General features: G+C 54.3%; 2 protein-coding genes across 16 annotated transcripts; one reads left to right on the top strand and one right to left on the bottom strand.

Moving 5' to 3' along the window:
* The first annotated feature begins 7 nt into the window (after positions 1 to 7).
* TMUB2 (transmembrane and ubiquitin like domain containing 2) lies at positions 8 to 4,141 on the top strand. 7 transcript variants are annotated; one of them, XM_074320572.1, is made up of 5 exons: positions 75 to 213; positions 944 to 1,069; positions 2,077 to 2,354; positions 2,466 to 2,643; positions 2,887 to 4,141. In XM_074320572.1, exons 2-5 carry the CDS (start codon positions 1,029 to 1,031, stop codon positions 3,251 to 3,253), a joined length of 864 nt encoding a protein of 287 aa, XP_074176673.1. In that variant the 5' UTR covers positions 75 to 213; positions 944 to 1,028; the 3' UTR covers positions 3,254 to 4,141. The 7 variants fall into 7 exon arrangements, with proteins under 7 accessions (XP_019607852.2, XP_074176672.1, XP_074176673.1 ...); XM_074320571.1 differs by having other exon boundaries at positions 64 to 160; positions 2,077 to 2,643; XM_074320569.1 differs by having other exon boundaries at positions 76 to 213; positions 2,077 to 2,643.
* Positions 4,142 to 4,214: 73 nt separating this feature from the next.
* Positions 4,215 to 12,213, bottom strand: ATXN7L3 (ataxin 7 like 3). 9 transcript variants are annotated; one of them, XM_074320560.1, is made up of 13 exons: positions 11,577 to 12,213; positions 10,112 to 10,222; positions 9,679 to 9,811; positions 9,307 to 9,478; positions 9,017 to 9,114; positions 8,809 to 8,879; positions 8,440 to 8,506; positions 8,205 to 8,290; positions 7,817 to 7,885; positions 7,505 to 7,548; positions 7,165 to 7,236; positions 6,918 to 7,075; positions 4,215 to 6,820 (listed from the first exon to the last, which is right to left on the bottom strand). In XM_074320560.1, the coding sequence occupies exons 2-13, from the start codon at positions 10,160 to 10,162 to the stop codon at positions 6,672 to 6,674; spliced, it is 1,170 nt and encodes a 389-aa protein (XP_074176661.1). In that variant the 5' UTR covers positions 10,163 to 10,222; positions 11,577 to 12,213; the 3' UTR covers positions 4,215 to 6,671. The 9 variants fall into 9 exon arrangements, with proteins under 9 accessions (XP_074176661.1, XP_074176662.1, XP_074176667.1 ...); XM_074320561.1 differs by having other exon boundaries at positions 8,440 to 8,485; positions 11,577 to 12,212; XM_074320566.1 differs by having other exon boundaries at positions 8,205 to 8,233; positions 8,440 to 8,485; positions 11,577 to 12,210.
* Between the last annotated feature and the right edge of the window lie 4,514 nt (positions 12,214 to 16,727).

Here is a 16,727-nt window from a genome sequence, read left to right on the forward strand (position 1 = left end):
TACGTCAGCCCGCCTTACGTCCCTTTTGCGTCATCATTGCAAGGCGCGGAGGTGGGACTTCCTGTCTCTGGGTCTAACAGCTTCCGGGAAAAGCCGGAAGAGACTGGACCCTGGACAGAATCCGGGGGTAGCCAGCCCCTCCCCCGGCCGCTACGGAAAGGTGAGTCCATGGGCCGTCCTTACGAAGTCAAACACTTAGTCTGGACCTTTCAGGTGAGGACCTCCTTCTTTATCCAAGCATAGTACTGATCCAATCCCCTCTTAATTTCCCATGACTCCCCGCGTACTCAAGCCCCGCCCTCAGCCCCGCCCCGAAGTTTAAGGGGTGTGGATGGTGTGTGACCCCCTCACCCGACTCTACCCCTCACGGGCTTGGGAGAACTAGGCTTTTGCACGGCGGCCGGGACCAGGCAGCCTTTCGGCTTGGGTGGGCCCACGGACCCCTCTCCAGTGTTGCGGGTATAGGACCGCCCAGACGCGAAGGCTTCTCCTCCGAAAAGGCAGGGTCGGGGACGCCCCCTCACCGCGCGGTCAGAGTCGCTCACAGGCTCAGAGCGAAGGCCTCCGAGGCGGGAGACCTAGGGTCCTGCCCGGCCCCTGCCCCATAAAGTTCCCTGTGCCTGTCGTTTTGCCTCTGTTCGCCGCAGTTTCCTTTTCTGTAAATCGGGGTTGATGACATTAACCTTACGATCAGGGGTTAGTTGTGGGAGTAGTAAATAATTGCTACCATTTATTTATTGAACAATTGCAATGTGCTACGTATTCTGCTAAGTATTTTGCTTGGATGATTTCCCGTCATCTTCAAAACAACCTTATGAGGTAGGTACTATTTTTAACCCCATTTTACTGATGAGAAAGCTGAGACTCTGAGAAGTGTTATCCAAGATTACAGAGCTAGTAAGAGGCAAGACCGGGATTATAAATTTATTTTCCCTTACTCCAGGGCCCATGTAATAAATAAGGATGTGGAAACTAGTCGTGTTGATGTGTTCCGTAAATATTCTTTGAGTACCTAGGCATTATGGTACATGGGACCCTTGTCTTCCAGGAGTCTAATAGAGATGGACAGGTACGTAAGTATAATGAAGTTTTATAGATGCTGTGAGGATAGTCTGGTAATGATAATCATTAGACTGGATTTGCCCAGGGACGGCTGTGAAAGCAGCAGATTTTCCAAGGGAAAGAGTGGGTACTCAAAGAGCAAGCTGAGATCCTTCCTGCCTTTCTAAGAAACTGCCAAGGGACAACATACACAGTACAAAAAAAGAGATTGAGATACAGATTGTGAGGCCTATTTTGGAGTCTTCCAAATCCGTTTCATTCAGGTTGTGGTTTTGCAGTTGTGAGCCTATGGTGAATCAGGAGGGTGGTGTTTCTGGTGTCTGTCCTACTTTGCTCCTCAGGGCTTGCTTGCCAGAAGAGTTTCAGAGGAGGCAGACACAGTGTCTGCTGCGTAGTGACTGCTGATGACCCCTATAGGGCCTTTGGGGTTTTCTGTCTCTTGTCCCTTTGGGGAGGTCTGACTCTGCTTTTGATGATACATTTTCTTTGGCTCAACTTCTGGACCTAGATATGGAACCATAAATGAAATAGGGTTCAAATGAGACAATCTTGACAAGAGTGATTGCACTGTGCCTCCAAAGGGGCCCCCAAATAAAATATTTCAAGCTTTTTGGTCTCCCTGAGGCCACCTTGGAGTCTCTTCAGTGGGGCTTAGTTGCTTGACCAAGTGATAGAAATCCTAGAGAAACTCAGGGCTCAAGAGAAGCAAATGTTTTTCCCCACTTACCAAAAAAGTGGCGAAGCTGTCAGGTTTTCCTGATGATCACTGGGGGGTTGGAATGTGAGAGAAGAAGGGTGTGGAACTTGAAAGTTAGAGTTTCACAATAGAGGCGAAGGGTAGGTAAGTCCTGAGCTTTAGGTTGGGGGTCCAGAGTTAGGAAGGTTTGTTCCCTCTTGTATAGGACAGTGAACTCCACTTTCTTTTAGGGCTGGGTCAGTTAGAACCAAAACAAACTAGAAACCTGGTTGCAACCCTATAAGCCCTGCTGATGCTCTCCCCCTTTGTTCCTGCAGTGTGGACCCGGTCAGCAGCCAGGCCATGGAACTCTCTGATGTCACCCTCATTGAGGGTGTGGGTAATGAGGTGACTGTGGTGGCAGGTGTGGTGGTGCTGATTCTGGCCTTGATCCTAGCTTGGCTCTCTACCTACGTAGCAGACAGCAGTAGCAACCAGCTCCTGGGCACTATTGTGTCAGCTGGCGACACATCCGTCCTCCACCTGGGGCATGTGGACCATCTGGTTGCAGGCCAAGGCACCCCAGAGCCAACTGAACTCCCCCATCCATCAGAGGGTAATGATGAGAAGGCTGAAGAGGCTGGCGAAGGTGGGGGAGACTCCACAGGGGAGCTTGGAGCTGGGGGTGGTGTGGAGCCCAGCCTTGAGCATCTGCTTGACATCCAAGGCCTGCCCAAAAGACCAGCGGGCCCAGAAAGCAGCAGTCCAGAAGTCCCTCTGAGATGTGAGGATAGCACCTGCCTGCCTCCCAGCCCTGGCCTCATCAACGTGCGGCTCAAATTCCTCAATGACACCGAGGAGCTGGCTGTGGCCAGGCCAGAAGATACCGTGGGTGCCCTGAAGAGGTGAGTGGACTGGAAAGTGGGAGGCTCTTCATACCCCATGTGCCCAGCTTTGGTTGCCTCAGGAGACTGGTATAGACGTGGGAGCTTCAAGGAAATGTCAGGTCCAGCCCCTCTCAGGGATGGGCGGGGTATTTTCTTGAAACCCACCCTTTAGTTCTCCCCCAGTGCCCTGCTTTGTTGGTCCAGGCCTGTTTGTCTTCTCATTCCTCACCCTCTGTCTTTCCTTCTCTTTCCTCCTTACAGTAAATACTTCCCTGGACAAGAGAGCCAGATGAAACTGATCTACCAGGGCCGCCTGCTGCAGGACCCAGGCCGCACACTGCGTTCCCTGAACATTACCAACAACTGTGTGATTCACTGCCACCGCTCACCCCCAGGGTCAGCTGTTTCAGGCCCCTCAGCCTCCCTGGCCCCCTCCTCAGCCACTGAGCCCCCCAGCCTTGGTGTCAGTGTGGGCAGCCTTATGGTGCCTGTGTTTGTGGTGCTGTTGGGTGTGGTCTGGTACTTCCGTATCAATTACCGCCAGTTCTTTACCGCACCTGCCACTGTCTCCCTGGTGGGGGTCACTGTCTTCTTCAGCTTCCTAGTATTTGGGATGTATGGACGATAAGGACATAGGGAGAAAATGAAAGGCATGGTCTTCCTCCTTCATGGCCTCCCCCCTTTCCTGGCCAGAGCTGGGCCGAAGGGCTTGGGAGGGGGAGTGGAAAGGATGTGGTGGGTCCTTTTCCAAAGGACACAGGAGGCAGTTATAGGGCCTCCCCTTCACGTCCACGATACAGACATCCCTTCTGTGCAAGCACAACTCAGGTAGAAACAGGGATGTCATCTTCCTTCACTTTTAGGGTCCTGAAGCTCAGAGCCAAGCTGGTAGCCCAGCTCAGTGGGGAGCCTGGGCTCTGAGGGTTCCCTCCCAGCTGTGACCCTAGCTCTTCCCGTTGTCCTGCATGTGTGCTCCTCAGAGCTGCCTACCAGGGCAGCTCAGCATGGCCCCAGCATACTTCTGTAGGGCGTCTGGAGTATCTTTCAGTTCCTCAGTGGAATATCCATATTTTGAGACAAAAATCACACAGGCAGGAATGAAGATTGTATCAGCTTGCCCTATAGGCACCTAGCCACCTCTCCCTTCTCCCTCCACTTGTGTAGCAGGAATAGGGTGTTCTCCATGTTCTGGACAGTTTCCAGTGTTCTCCCTTTCTTCAAAGCACTTTGCTTGTATTTTTTTTTTATAGTCCTTTATAGAGCTCCATCAGGAAGGGGATTGGGGCACAAAGCCAAGCCCCCAGCATGGGGAGAGGCCCGGCCACAGCTGCTGCTACCCTAGGCCTAAGGGTGTAAGCAAGAGACAGCTCTGGCCCTCAGCCAGTGTGCTCCCCTGCCTAGCTCCAAGGACGAGCTGAGCTCAGGGCATGGAGCACTGAGCCCCAGGCCCTTGCCTCTGGGACTCTTGGAGGGTCAGTGTTTGTGACTGAATAAAGTTCCATTTTGTGGCTGTGGAGCCTCCTGTGACATTAAGAGAATGGCTTTGCTCTGCCCCCAGCAACATGGTAATGAGGGTGGGTAGGCCAGGCTACCAACGGGAGATGCAGTTTATTTACACCAGCAGCCATGGGGGCAGGGGAAATACACAGCGTTTACAAAGTTAGCTACCTGTACAGGATGGATTACATATGCAAAAATAAAAATCTCAAGACCACAGGACAGCGTGAGCCCCACCCCCCTCCCCCAATGACCCCAGCATGCGGTAATGCCAGGCGGGTGGCCCCTGGGCATGCGGGGGGGAGTGATGCATGGAAGGAAAAGCCACCAGCCATGGAAATTAGTACAGAACCCCCCCACACACACACTCAGACACATGATAGGATACAGGGTGGACGACACCTAGCCGGGGGTGGAAGGATGGGAATTGAAACCCACACAGCCTGCTGTTAGAGGGAGGGGAATGGGGAGCTCCTAGCCCCTGTTCAACTACATGGTAGGGGGGCACACTCCCCAGAAGGAAAGGGGTTTGCTCCCTCAGGGTCCCTGCTGGACCAAGCCCATCTCTTACCCAGCCTGGGCAGGGGGCTCTGCCCTGAGGGCGGGCCAAGGAACAATGGGGAAGTGGATGTGGACAAACCAGTTCCCAAACTACTTCCCACTTCTCCCTCCAACCAGAAGGGGGAAAGGGTATATTGGGGCCTGAGCTGCAGCTGCCTCTCAGAAGGGAGAGTGGCCCCTGGCCTTCCTCCCTTCACCTCCAGCCTACTCCCAATACATCTGGGAGCAGGCTGGAGGCTGGCTGAGATCCTCCTTGCCCTCTGGCTTCCCCTTAGAGGGAGAAGACTGGAGGGGCAAGAACAGAGGAGCCCAGGCCCCAGGATTTATTCTAACTCCTGCCAAAATGTTTGGCTTTTTAAAAAAAAATCACAATTCTTGGGTTAAAAACCAATTTGTAACCAGGCGTCAGCCACAACCGGAACCACCCTGGGGGGAGGTTGGGGTTCTAAACAGGGTACTGCAACCCCATCTCCGTTGTTCCCTTAACCCTCTAGGATCCCTAGCCCAAATCAGTCCAACCAGTCCTGGGTACTAGCTACCCAAATGTGGGATAACTCCTCCTGGGAGGAGGGCAGGGGACACATCCAGCAAATGCCAGAGACCTTGGCTCAGGGTCAACTCCACCTGTCACTCAGTCCGCTCCGCTCCCAGCCTGGACTGCAGTCCTCCAGCTTGGTTCCTGGGGGGACGGTGCCCGCATGGAGGTGGGACAGTACATCTCTTCAGGATGTAGACCAGGCAGATGGGCACACTAGCATGACAGTCCCACAGAGGGGCAATGCCTAGACATGGCACCCCTTCCCCTTCCACTGACAACCCAGAGCACAGAGATTACCCTCTTCCCGCCCCACTCCTAGCACAGGGGGAGAGGTAAAAGATCAGGATTTTCCTCAGAGCCCCAAACCACAAGTACAGAATAAATAACTTAAAAGCGGCTAAGGAAGGGGAAATGGCAGGCTTCAGAGGCAGGAGCATCGAGAGAGGAACTGAAGCTGGTCAAGGTGAAAGGGGGGTGGCAAGCAGCAGTTGGGAACTTGGGCTGCCCTGGTAGGGCAGTGGGGCAGGGTAGGCAGGATGAACATGGGGCCACCCCAGGAGGGTGAGGCTGGGCCCCTTCCTGGGGCAGGGAATGAGGTAAGAAAACATTTCAAATAAAGCAGCACCGTTCCCTCTCACCTTGGGGCCCCACTCCTCACCAGCCCTGGGTTAGGGAGGAAAGGTAGGGGGAGTCATTTTGATACACAGCTCCCTCTTCCTACCCTCCCCCTGCCCATTCCTTGAAGCTATAGAGGCTGGAGGCCCTTTCCTGGCACCCAACAATAAAAGGACAGCTCCTGTCGCTGAGGAGGCCCATGGGGACTGAGGGGAAAGGGCTGCCCCTCTGAGGGGCAGGGAAGGCGGCAGCAGTTCTGGATGCCTACCTCAGCAGACAGCTCGCTGTGCCTGCCTACCCCTGGGATTGGGGGCGTTTGATAGGATTCTGCACACAGACAGGACACGCCCAGCCCTGCCCCTCAGCTCCAAGCACCGGACCCATTCACATTGCTGAGGGAAGCTGGGGGAGGCCGCCTCCAGGCTCAGCTTCCAACCCATAGCCTCCCGGGTAGCCACAATGCTCCTCGGCAGGGCTTAGTCCAGTTCCTGGGGTGGGGGGCAGGCAGTGCCCTGGCACAGTGCCCATGTCAGGCCCCTGGCCTAGCTGGACATCCAGTAACTCACAGAATAAATAGGAAAACCGCCTCCCCACCAAATTTATGTCCAAGGCATAATTATGTCCAGGTCTGAGTCCTGCATACCAAGGGGTCGTGCTCCATCACAGAGGACCCTGACACCCCCCAGGGGTGCATAATTGGATCCTCTGCCTGCCTGGCCCACCAAGCTTCCCAAGCCCAGACCCCCAGCAGCCGTCCATTTGCCAGGCAATGCCACCTGGGTGGGGGTCAGGAGAGAGGGCTCTGCTCAGCCAAAGGCTATCCCTTGCACCCAAGTCAGTTGATGTCATCATAGATGCTGGGCGTCGGGGGTGCCGGTGGCTTTGGCTTCTTCTTCTTGTTGGAGCCTAGGCCGGAGGCAGTCCCTACCAGGCTCAGATGGGATTTCTTTTTCTTCGTTTTCCGTGACTCAGAGCTGTTGGTACCTGAAGAGAAAGAAACACAAGACATGAGAGAAGGATTGTGGCAGGAGAATAGAAGATGCCCCCATTCCTTTGCTTTAGGCGCAACTGGATCACCTACCTAGACCCCATCCCTGATTCTCACTCGTCTTGGAGGAGCCTGAATCAGAGGGTGAGAGATCAGAGGAGCCATCCCACTGAAGTCGGCTAATCAGGGCCTGGCTGTCAGTCATGTCAAAGCTGTCATTATCCAGGGAACTCTCGACCTCTGGAAGGACGCTGAAAAGGGGAGGGGCCAGAGAAGGGCTTTAGGGATACCAATTAGCCTAACCTTCTACAACCCACCACCCTTTTGGAGGATCACTTACGCTGAGGGTCCGAGGAAGTAAATCCGCACGGCTCGCCGCTGCTCATCCGTGTGCTGGGGGCAGCGCAGGGACCTGGTGGGGAGAGAATGATCAGACCCTGACAAGGCAGGAAGGGTCTGAGGAACTCAAATGAAGCCCCTCCCCTCGGCAGAGGTGGGAAGGATGGACACCAACAGGGAAGGGATAAATGGAGAGCTCCCATATTGTGGCCTAAGGCCTGACATTCGAGGGGAGGGGTAGGGTGGGAGTCCCATTGCTCAAGTCCAGGGGTACTCCCTACCTATGCCCAGGATGAATGTGCAGGAGGGCCCCTGGCCCCCTTTCTAAGTTCTGAGCTCACCTTGTGCACATCTTCTTGGTGTGTTCAGAAATCACCCCACATTGCTGGAAGAGGAATATAAGCTGAAAGAAGGGATGGAGGGGATCCTACTCTAGACCCTAGATGTTCTCGTCTGTATAAATGCTAGATTGCACAAGCAGAAATAGCCCGAAGGTGTCCAGAGCAGACAGTCCCAGACCACTAATGACCAAGAAACCTAATTCCAGAGAGAGGACTAAATGGCCCTGACTGCTATGTCACCAGCCTCCTCCAGGGCCCACTGCCTGTGGCTCCAGCCCACTCGCCAACGTTTCCCGTTCCCTAGTCCCTCACCGTGGTGAGCAGGCTACGCAGCTCCTCCGGTCCCAGGGTCTCATAGCTGATCCCAGTTGAGTTGTTATACTGGGGAGAACCAGAGGTACAAGTTAGAGAAGCAGCAGCCAAAGAAGGGGGGATGGGGTGGGGGTGGAGAACCAGTCTCTCTCATCCCTTTCTAAGAGAGGAGGTCTTACAACAGCCCAGTGGTTTTCCAATGATTCCTTCCATCCCACCTGCACATGGGTGAGGGAGGGGCTGGGTCCCAGAACGTAAATACGCAAAACCTAACTACTACTCCATCTAGTGCTTTTGGCTGTTAGCATTAATCCTCACTTGTCTAAATTTCACCCAACCCACAAAAAGTAAAATGAGAGGGGACCTAAGAGAGGCAGCCCCTACTCACCTTAAAAGGATCCGAATTGCTAAGTTCCCCTGAAGAAGAAAAAAGAAGGGGAAGGGTGTTTGATGCAGAGGTACAGACAGAGAACCCTGAAAATAACCAGAGAGGAAGTGGGGGTGACAGAAGGATCACAGGCCCTCCCTCGATACCCGTCCCCCAAGCCCCCCACCTCCACCCTCCAGCAACAAGTCCCAGAAGACATAGCTAGAATCACTCCCATTGTTCCAGCCCCACTTACCATTTTTGTGTTTTAAAGACTTGGATCTTCGAGGGGAATTGGGGTTCTGGAATGGGAGATACCATAGCTTTGGGGAAAGGGTAACGATAAGGGGGAGCCGAGAACCCAGGGAAGGAAAAAAGATTTGACAAAGAAACATCCTCAAATTCCTACTCTTTCTTCCCAGTAAGAGGCCTGTCTACCCATATTCCCCCTCCCCCACCCCCAAGGCCTCTGCTGCCCTCCTGCCCACAACAAACACCCTCATCCCGGAACCCAGAGGCACCCAATGACCTCAGACTTGAGTCAAGATACCCGAGGACTCCCTGCCCAAAGGGGAGGGTATCTGTCCTTCACCCCAATTCCCCTCATGCTTGCCCCAGCTCTCACCTTGTCTGATTTTCTCTTCTTGGCTGTGTAGGACAAAAGGATAAAGGGCAGGGTCACTTTAAGTTCCCAATCTAAGGACACCGAAAGAAAAGTACAAAGCTACACTCTCCCCCTCATTCAAGATAACAACTTGTGAGCGTTACACACCCCATTCCTGCTGGCCCACCTCATCCCAGTGCCCCCCAAGTTTCCCCAGATCCCCAAACACCTTTCTTCTCGGAGCCATAGGACCAGTCGTTGTCGTTGATGTCATCGTTATCCTCTTGGTCACTCTCAGACTTGTTCATACTGTTGCTATTGGCAATCCTGACAAGGGTAGGGAAGAGAAAGGGTCAAGGCTGCCATCTCTCTTGCCCCCAACTTCAGAGGTATAGTGGGGCATCTGGGGCCAAGCATGACCCACCCTCTGTACCCTACAAATGCCCACAGGGGACTACACCATAGTACAAGCTGCAAAGGATGAGCAGCTCTGGTTCTAGCAGGGGGAGAAGCCCTCACCGGCGGTTGGCGATTCGGCTGCTGTTCCGACCCATTCCCAGGCACTTCTCCAGATGGGGAGCAAAGCGGGAGGCAGCAATGCTGCGGCTGCAATTGGGGCAAACACACTCCTTGCTCTTCCACTGGTTGAAAACCTGTCCAAAGATGTCCAACCCCGGCTGGTCCACGATCTCTGGGGACAGGAGAGGCGTGGCGATCAGGGCAGGCAGGGGACCCTCACCTTTTGTTCCCACCCGTGGCCCCATGGCCTCTTCAAACCCCCAGCCTAAGCTCACAGGAGCTCTAGGCTCTGCATCTGGTGCAGTTTCCAGAGGAGAAACCTCCAAGCACTACCAGGGCAGGACTAGACTGCTCTTCAACCCTGAAGCTCACCAAAATCCTTCATGCTATCAGGGTCCGTGTCATCCAGGAAGAAGTAGCCACACTTGACAGCCCGGTGTACCTCAAAGCAGAATCCCAAACAAGAATCCTCGACCAGGTCCGCGTATATCTCCTGAGCGATGGCCTGGGCCCAGGGGAGAACAGCCATGGTCACAAGAGTCACAGCCCTGGACTGAGAGCAATTCTCACCAACCAAATCTCCTGCCAATTCACCCTGGCCAAAAATAATGCTTTCTTTGCCATTTTTCCCCATCTTGACTTTGCCTTCTTTCTTCTTCCGGATCCTTGGGCCTTTTCAGCTGGCTATTCCCTTTAAGGAACAAGGAGGCTGACTACCCAAATTCCTCTTTGGTGTAGATGCCAGATATAGAGACGTAGAGACATCAAGAGAAAGAACTAGAGGCACACGTGGGGGAGCCCTCACCTCTAGTTTGCTGTTATCCAGGCCAGACAAAGACATTTCCTCCATTTTCATTTGTAAACTCTTGTGGAGACGGCGCTCTGACTGCTCATAGCACAGCGGGCGGCAACACGGCTGCACACATGGGGATGGGGGTGTTGGTGTGAGTCCAAGGCACCTCTGAACATTGCCACCTCCCCTCCGCACCTCGCTGCCCAGAGCGTAATTCTGGCATCAGGATATACCCCTCCCTAAGGCCTAGGTTCACTAAGTCTGGATGGTCCTTCAGGGCCTGAAAACCAAAGACAACCTAGTTCTTCCTTCCCAGGCCTCAACTCAGGCCCTGGACTCTACTGCCAATCAGAGTCTGGGTCTATAGGAGGCAGCAGCTCACCCCAGGTCCCCAAAACTCAAACCCCTCTTCCATACCCATGGTGCAATGCAGCAGGGGGAGGAGAAGGAACTCTAATGCCTCAAAGCAAACCCACAGGGTGTGGCAAAGAACTGCACACTCCTAAATACACTCCCCCCTTCCCCAGGCTCTCCTCAGAGTCACCTCTGTTTTCAGTCAGGATGTCCACTTGGGGGGGTACTGCTACCAGAAGTAGGAATGGCCCTAGGACCCTACAACCTTCACCTCACTGTCTTCCCTTTAAATAAGACTCCCACTACAGGAGAGTAGCAGCGTCCACAGAAACCTAGAGCTAAAGGGGCATTTCTAGCCAGCATGAGCAAGAGGGGTAGAGCCCAGTGGGATGGCATGCTAGGAGTGGGCACTCCCCTTACCTGTTCTTCTTTTAGATAACCACCCACCCTCCCTCAAGACCTGCCCGGAAGTCTCCCCAAGAACCCCAAAGTCCAGGAATTCCCACCAAAGGATTCAGAAACACTGCCCACAGTCTGGGGCCCTTCTGAACGATGGGTGCGAGTTTAAGGAGCTGCCGGCCTGGAGTGGGGTGGGGACTGACAAATGAGCCAGGGGCACTGGGGAGGGTAGGAGGCCGGGCCTCGGCTCTTCCCCCGTCCCTGCGGCACTGCTGCTGCATCATACCGACTGGGGGGAGGAGAGCCGAGCCACCGGAGGCCGGCGCCGGTCCGGGACAGACCGACCCCTAGAGAGTGGGCAAAGTGGGACGCGTCCCGGCCCCTCTCTTTCCCCACCCGCCGGCAGCCCTGACCGGTCGGGGATAGGAGTCCGGGAGGGTGTCTCTATTGTCCCGGGGGCTGGGGCCTGGCTCCCTAACAAAGGCCCCGCGCCCCCTCCCCGGCCGGCCCTGCCCCGCCCAGGGGGGACCCAGACAGGGGGAGAGCAAGGGGCCCCCGGCCCGGCCGGGAAGCCGGGGGAAGCCGGGCGTTTCCGCGTCGGCCCGGGGGGAGGGGAAGGGGCGCTGACCCAGACCTGGGGGGAGGGGGCCCAAGCCCCGCCTCGGGCCCCGCCCCCCGCCCCCCGCAGGCCCCTCCCCCGTCCCTGTCTCCGTCCCGTACTCACCCCGCCCGGGGGGCCGCGCCGGGGCCCGGCGGCCTCTCAGGGCCGCGTCCTCCGGCGGCGGCGGCGGCGGCGGCTGCTCCGGAGCCCCATGTCCGTCGGTCCGTCCTCGCCTCTCCCCGGGACCCAGGGCCCGGGGCCGGGGGGTCGGGCCACCCCCCCGCCTCGCCGCCTCACCGGGCGGCCATGGCCCCTTCCCCTCCCTTCTCGTCCCGTCGCCGCCTCCTCCTCCTCACCTCACCCCGCCCGCGCGCAGTCCGCGCGCCGTCCGCGCGCCCCTCCCCCCGCCCCCCACTCCAGCCCGCCTCTCCCGGGCGGGGGGTGCGGCGCGAGCCCGGAGCGCGCGCGCGTGCCGCGACCGGAGGATGGATGGATGGAGCGAGCGAGAGCGCGAGCGTGCGCGCGCGCGCCCCTCTCCCCCTCCCTCCGCGCGGGCTCGAGGCCAAGCGCGAGCACGCTCCAACCTCCTCCTCTTCCTCCTCCCGCCCCTCCTCAACACCCCGCCCCCGCCCTCCCTTCCTCTTCCTTCTTTCGCTTTCGCGCGCCCAGCGATGGCTCGCGCCTGCTAGAAGGGCCCGAGCGCGTGCATCTGCCCCGCGGCCGCAGCTCGGCAGCATTTGCTCCAGGGGGCGGGGACCGGGCGGGGAGGAGGGGCGCCACGCCGCCGTCCAAAGTACCGGCGGACGGGGACGGAGGCGGGGATATGGGCGGGGCCTTCGGGAGACACTTCGGCCAATCGCCGTCTCGTTTCGGCCCGGCGGGCCCAATAGGATGGCGGTGGGTGGGGCGGCGTTCAAGGTGAGGTGCGCGGTGCGCTGGGGGCGGAGACGTTGTGCCGTCCCGGCCGGCTCCGGGGCGGGGGCAGCGGGTGGCGTCTAAAGAGAGCGCCGGCTCCCAGCCGAGCCTGGGACGCCTTCCGGCCCAGGCTCCCCCGCCCTTCCCTCGGGGCTCCCAACTCTTTTTTCCCCCAACCCCCCCACCTCGGCGTTTGCCCTGAACCGTGCAGCCACTTCTGTAAAGAGGCCAGAGTTAAAGTGGGGTACAGTTAGCACCGCAGGGCAAAAAACCCACGATGCCGAAGGGGTTTGTCCGAACCTCCGTTCCCGGTTTCTGGACGGGTCTCAGCCCATTCCAGGCCTGCGAATCAACAAACGCCCGAGATGAGGGTCCTCCGCTGAGGGTGGAGGCCGAGCTGTGCCTTTCTGAGCGAAGCGTCCTCCTCGCCCTCATCCTAATTTAGATCCCACACCTGCTCTCCTTTCCTACTTCCGGAACCCACGCTGGACCCCCACCTCTCAGACAGCCTGCCTGGCACCAGTCAGACCCTTCTCCTGACCCAGTGCTACTCTCCTGGGTGTGCCCATATCTGCCCGCTCTTACTGTCCGCCTTTACCTTCTGAAAGAAAGGGCCTTTCTCAGAATCCCAGCCGCAATAGATACCTAGACTGGCGCTTCCATGCCGGTTACTCTGTGACTGGAGTCCTGGAACAGGTCTATGACAGCCCTCTCCCCTCAGAAGATAAGATTAAACGGGGAAAGTTTTAAATCATATACTTTGGGACCTTCCTTGGCTGTTTAATCTTTAGCAAACATTTACTGAGGAGATAGTATTAAGTGGTTAAGACCAGGAGTCAGACCCGAATTTTAATCTGTGGACTTGACAAATGAACTTGAGTAAATGAGCTCTGAAACCTCAGTTTCCTCTGTGTCACTGGGTATAAAGATAGTACCTCTCTCAGGTTGTTGTGAGGGTTGACAAGTCAGTGCCTGTGAAACTCTTAGCTTAGTGTAACTCAGCCTGGTAAACCTTAGTTATTCTTACTGTGCTCTGTGAGAATTCTTATGGTGCATCCGTGCTGGGATGCAAGCATGAAATAAGACAGCTGTACTTCCTCAAGTTCACAATTTGTGGAGTAGACAGACCTGTAGGAAAATAATTGCCAAACAGTGTGATAAAAATGAGAGTTACACGGGTACACAGTGAGTGGTAGAAGGGATTAAATGATATAAGAGAGTTGGTCAGGAAAGGCTTTTTGTAGCGGGAGATGAACCAGGTCAAGGTAAGCCAAGAAAGCACTAGACATCCCAAACAGCTAACTCCAGAAGTATGGCTGGAACATAGAATGGGTGGAGAAGCAGCAGGAGGTGAGCAGGTCAGACCACACAGGACTGAGGGTGGGTTTTAACCCAATAGGCCATGAGGAGTCCTCAAGGGGAATCATTTGAACAGACTTACATTTTAAGTAGATCATTCAGGAGTGTGGAGCCTGGATACAGCATTAGAATCAGTAGGTTTTTATGATTTATTGAGGTATTTGGCGTAAAGGAAAGACGCTGAAGACACCTTTAATCAAGATGGGGAACTCTGAGGAGGAGTTGTGAGGAGAATGACAAGTTTGGGATATGGTGAAGTAGTTACTATGGGATCAGCTGGTGGAGACTCTCAGAAGGTCCAGACTCTCAGAAGGTTGAACTTGGGTCCAGAGCAAAGGATTGAGGCCAGGTCTTCAGTTATCTCCACAGCATGAATCAGGAATTCACTCCAATGATGCCCAGTATAACCTGCCCTGAGGAATTTACACATGTGCAGGAAGCCTTCCTGTCTCTTCCCTGTTTGCCTAAATCCTCAGACCAAACTACTTTACAATTGGACTATATTATTCATTCAGCACTTGGCCTGGGCTGCTCTGTGGTGGTGACCTCTTTGGGTACGTGCCCAGTCTTCACAGTTAGCACCAGTCAATAAACACCAAGGACTGCACTGGCCCAGGCTCTGGGTGAGGCCCTGATGTCATAGCAGTGAGCCAGAGCGACATACTTGTCCTAGTGGAACTTACAGACTAGCATTAGCATAGCCTGATGTGGAAGAAACAAAACTGAGTGTGAAGGCAACCAAGCTGCTGAAGAAAATAATGGCATGGAGATTTTTTTTGTCGGGATCAGAGGAGGCTCCCCTGAAGGAAATGATCTTTTAAGTGGAGCCCTGAGTTAACTAGATGAAGAGGAACATCCTAGGCAGAGGGAACAGTTATGTGTTTAGGCAGAATGTGTACAGGCCCAGGAAGAGTGTGGTATGTTTGAGATATGGATGGCTGGTGTGTAGCTAGAGTTGGGGCAGAGAAGCCAGCAGGGGCAACAGATCCCCCAGGGCCTTGTGAATCATACTTACTCACACATTCAACAAATGTTTCTTGAGTGTCAAATGTATGCCAAGCAATTTTACTTGGATTACTGTAATGAACATGCAGATAAGTTGTCTTCTACTTGGGGAGATATAAAATAAACAAGTAAACAAATACATAAACAAGATGTAGCAGAAGGCCTCTCTAGAGAGGGTAGTCAGGGAAGGCCTGTCTGTGAGGTGACATTTGAACTGAAGCCCAAAGTAAGAAAACCTATGTGTAAATTGTGGGCATAGTATTTTGGGCAGAGAACAAGTGCAAAGGCCCTGTGGTAGGTATGTTTGAGGAACAAAAGAGATCACTTGGCTGGATCATTGTGAGTGGTTAGGAAAAGTGGGGTGAGAGAAGGTGGGAGAAGGGGAGAACTTGTAGGGCCATGGTAAGGAAGATATGGTAAATTGTTAAGCACAGAAGAAATCAGATTTGTTTTTAAAAGAACTTGGGTTGCTATGGACTGTAGGGGGCAAGAGTACACATGGGAAGACCACTTTTAGGAGAACTTGGCAGAAGTCGAGCAATGGTGATAACCTTGAATAGGATAGGGAAGGCAGCAGTGGAGAAAGGTAGACAGAGTTCAGAGAGACAGGGAAGTGGAATGGATAGGTTTAGGCAAACAAATGAAGAGGTAACAGAGGGAGAGAGGAGTCAAGGCTAAAATGCTGGTTTCGGGATTGAATGGCTAGATGGTTGTTGACTATTTGGGGTCTTAAGGTATGAGATGCTTGCAACATGTCACAGAGGGTACACAGTTTATACAGGTCTGCAGCTTGGAAGAGTGGTCTCTGTAGATACCACCTTTTGGAATGCTTACCGATGGGTGATAATTGGAAGTTCAGAGTGAAATGAACACCTAGGATAGAATGAGGAGCTGATGCCAGCAGAGTAGACCAAGAAGAGACAGACAAGTACCTACTGGATAGAATGATTAGTGATTTTAGTCACCTCATGGGAGTGGTGAGTGGGAGGTGAGAAAATGGGAGACCACAAGGGGCAATGAGCTCCGCAGAAGCTTGGCCAAGAATAGAAGGGTTTGGGGTTGAGAGAGCTCTTGGACAGGGCCTGGGTCTTCAACTCTTGGTGGTTCCAGGAACTCAGCCAAGGCCTGTGCAGGGAAGGCTTTTTTCCTTAACAGCAGTCACTGAGGCCCAGCCCATTTCCCATCAGAGGTCTGGGTGGAGTTAGGAAAGCCACTCCTTACTTAGGGTGAGTCTGCTGAGGACGCAAAGTGGGAGGGTTACCCTAGCTTGCAACGATAAGCCCTTTTGAAACCCTGATCCTAAAGTTCATCACCTCCAATTTCCCAAGGCAACGCACTCTGGAAGAAAATAATATATTTGTTCACCTTGGACAATCCAAGGTGAACAAACTGAGCAAGTGTGGGAGCAGTAGCACAGAACAATGTGCAGATAGGTTGCCTATGGAAACTTCAGGAAAGAGGATGGTTCTAGGAAGGGGCTAACAAGCTGGCTTCAAGGGTCTTTCCACATTGAACCTGCTGGGTCACCTCGGTCCCTCAACCTTCATTGATTCCAGTGACCAGACAGCAGTCAAACCTTTGTTTTTCACTTTATTGTACAAAAAAAGGGAAAACAAAACTTCCACAGTTGGCTTTGAGCTTAGGCAGACCCCTCTAAGCCACTCCCTCCCACCTCCCATGATACAAATTCAAGTTGTGGTTGTTGTTGAAACCTACAAAAACACTCCTTAAATATTAGAAAAAAAAGTGGGGGGGAAGCAGGGATCCTCCCACCCCAGCCATCCCATCCCAGTGCCAAAATGCACTCAGTGACCTCTTACAGCACCAACACCCACACCCCCACAGCCCTGTTTGTACTGTAAGAATTTTTCAATTTTTAAAACAGGAAAAAAGGCGCCCCATTCAAAGTTGTTTTTAAATGAAAACACATTCCACTCACAACAGCATAGGGCGCATTCGAACAGGGAATGGGGTTCTTTGCAGGGGTTCTCCGGA

The sequence above is a fragment of the Rhinolophus sinicus genome, linkage group LG15 (genome assembly GCF_036562045.2).
Source record: "Rhinolophus sinicus isolate RSC01 linkage group LG15, ASM3656204v1, whole genome shotgun sequence".
In the NCBI taxonomy this organism is placed as follows: Eukaryota; Metazoa; Chordata; class Mammalia; order Chiroptera; family Rhinolophidae; genus Rhinolophus; species Rhinolophus sinicus.

Coding starts and splice junctions, on each gene's coding strand:
- ATXN7L3 (XM_074320560.1), bottom strand. CDS start 10,162: ATGAAAATGGAGGAAATGTCTTTGTCTGGCCTGGATAACAGCAAACTA. Junction 9,479..9,678: donor TGATAGCATGAAGGATTTTG/GTGAGCTTCAGG, acceptor TCCTGTCCCCAG/AGATCGTGGACCAGCCGGGG. Junction 8,880..9,016: donor CTATGGCTCCGAGAAGAAAG/GTGTTTGGGGAT, acceptor CGGTGTCCTTAG/ATTGGGAACTTAAAGTGACC.
- TMUB2 (XM_074320571.1), top strand. CDS start 1,029: ATGGGACCCTTGTCTTCCAGGAGTCTAATAGAGATGGACAG. Junction 1,070..2,076: donor AGTCTAATAGAGATGGACAG/GTACGTAAGTAT, acceptor TTGTTCCTGCAG/TGTGGACCCGGTCAGCAGCC. Junction 2,644..2,886: donor ACCGTGGGTGCCCTGAAGAG/GTGAGTGGACTG, acceptor TCCTCCTTACAG/TAAATACTTCCCTGGACAAG.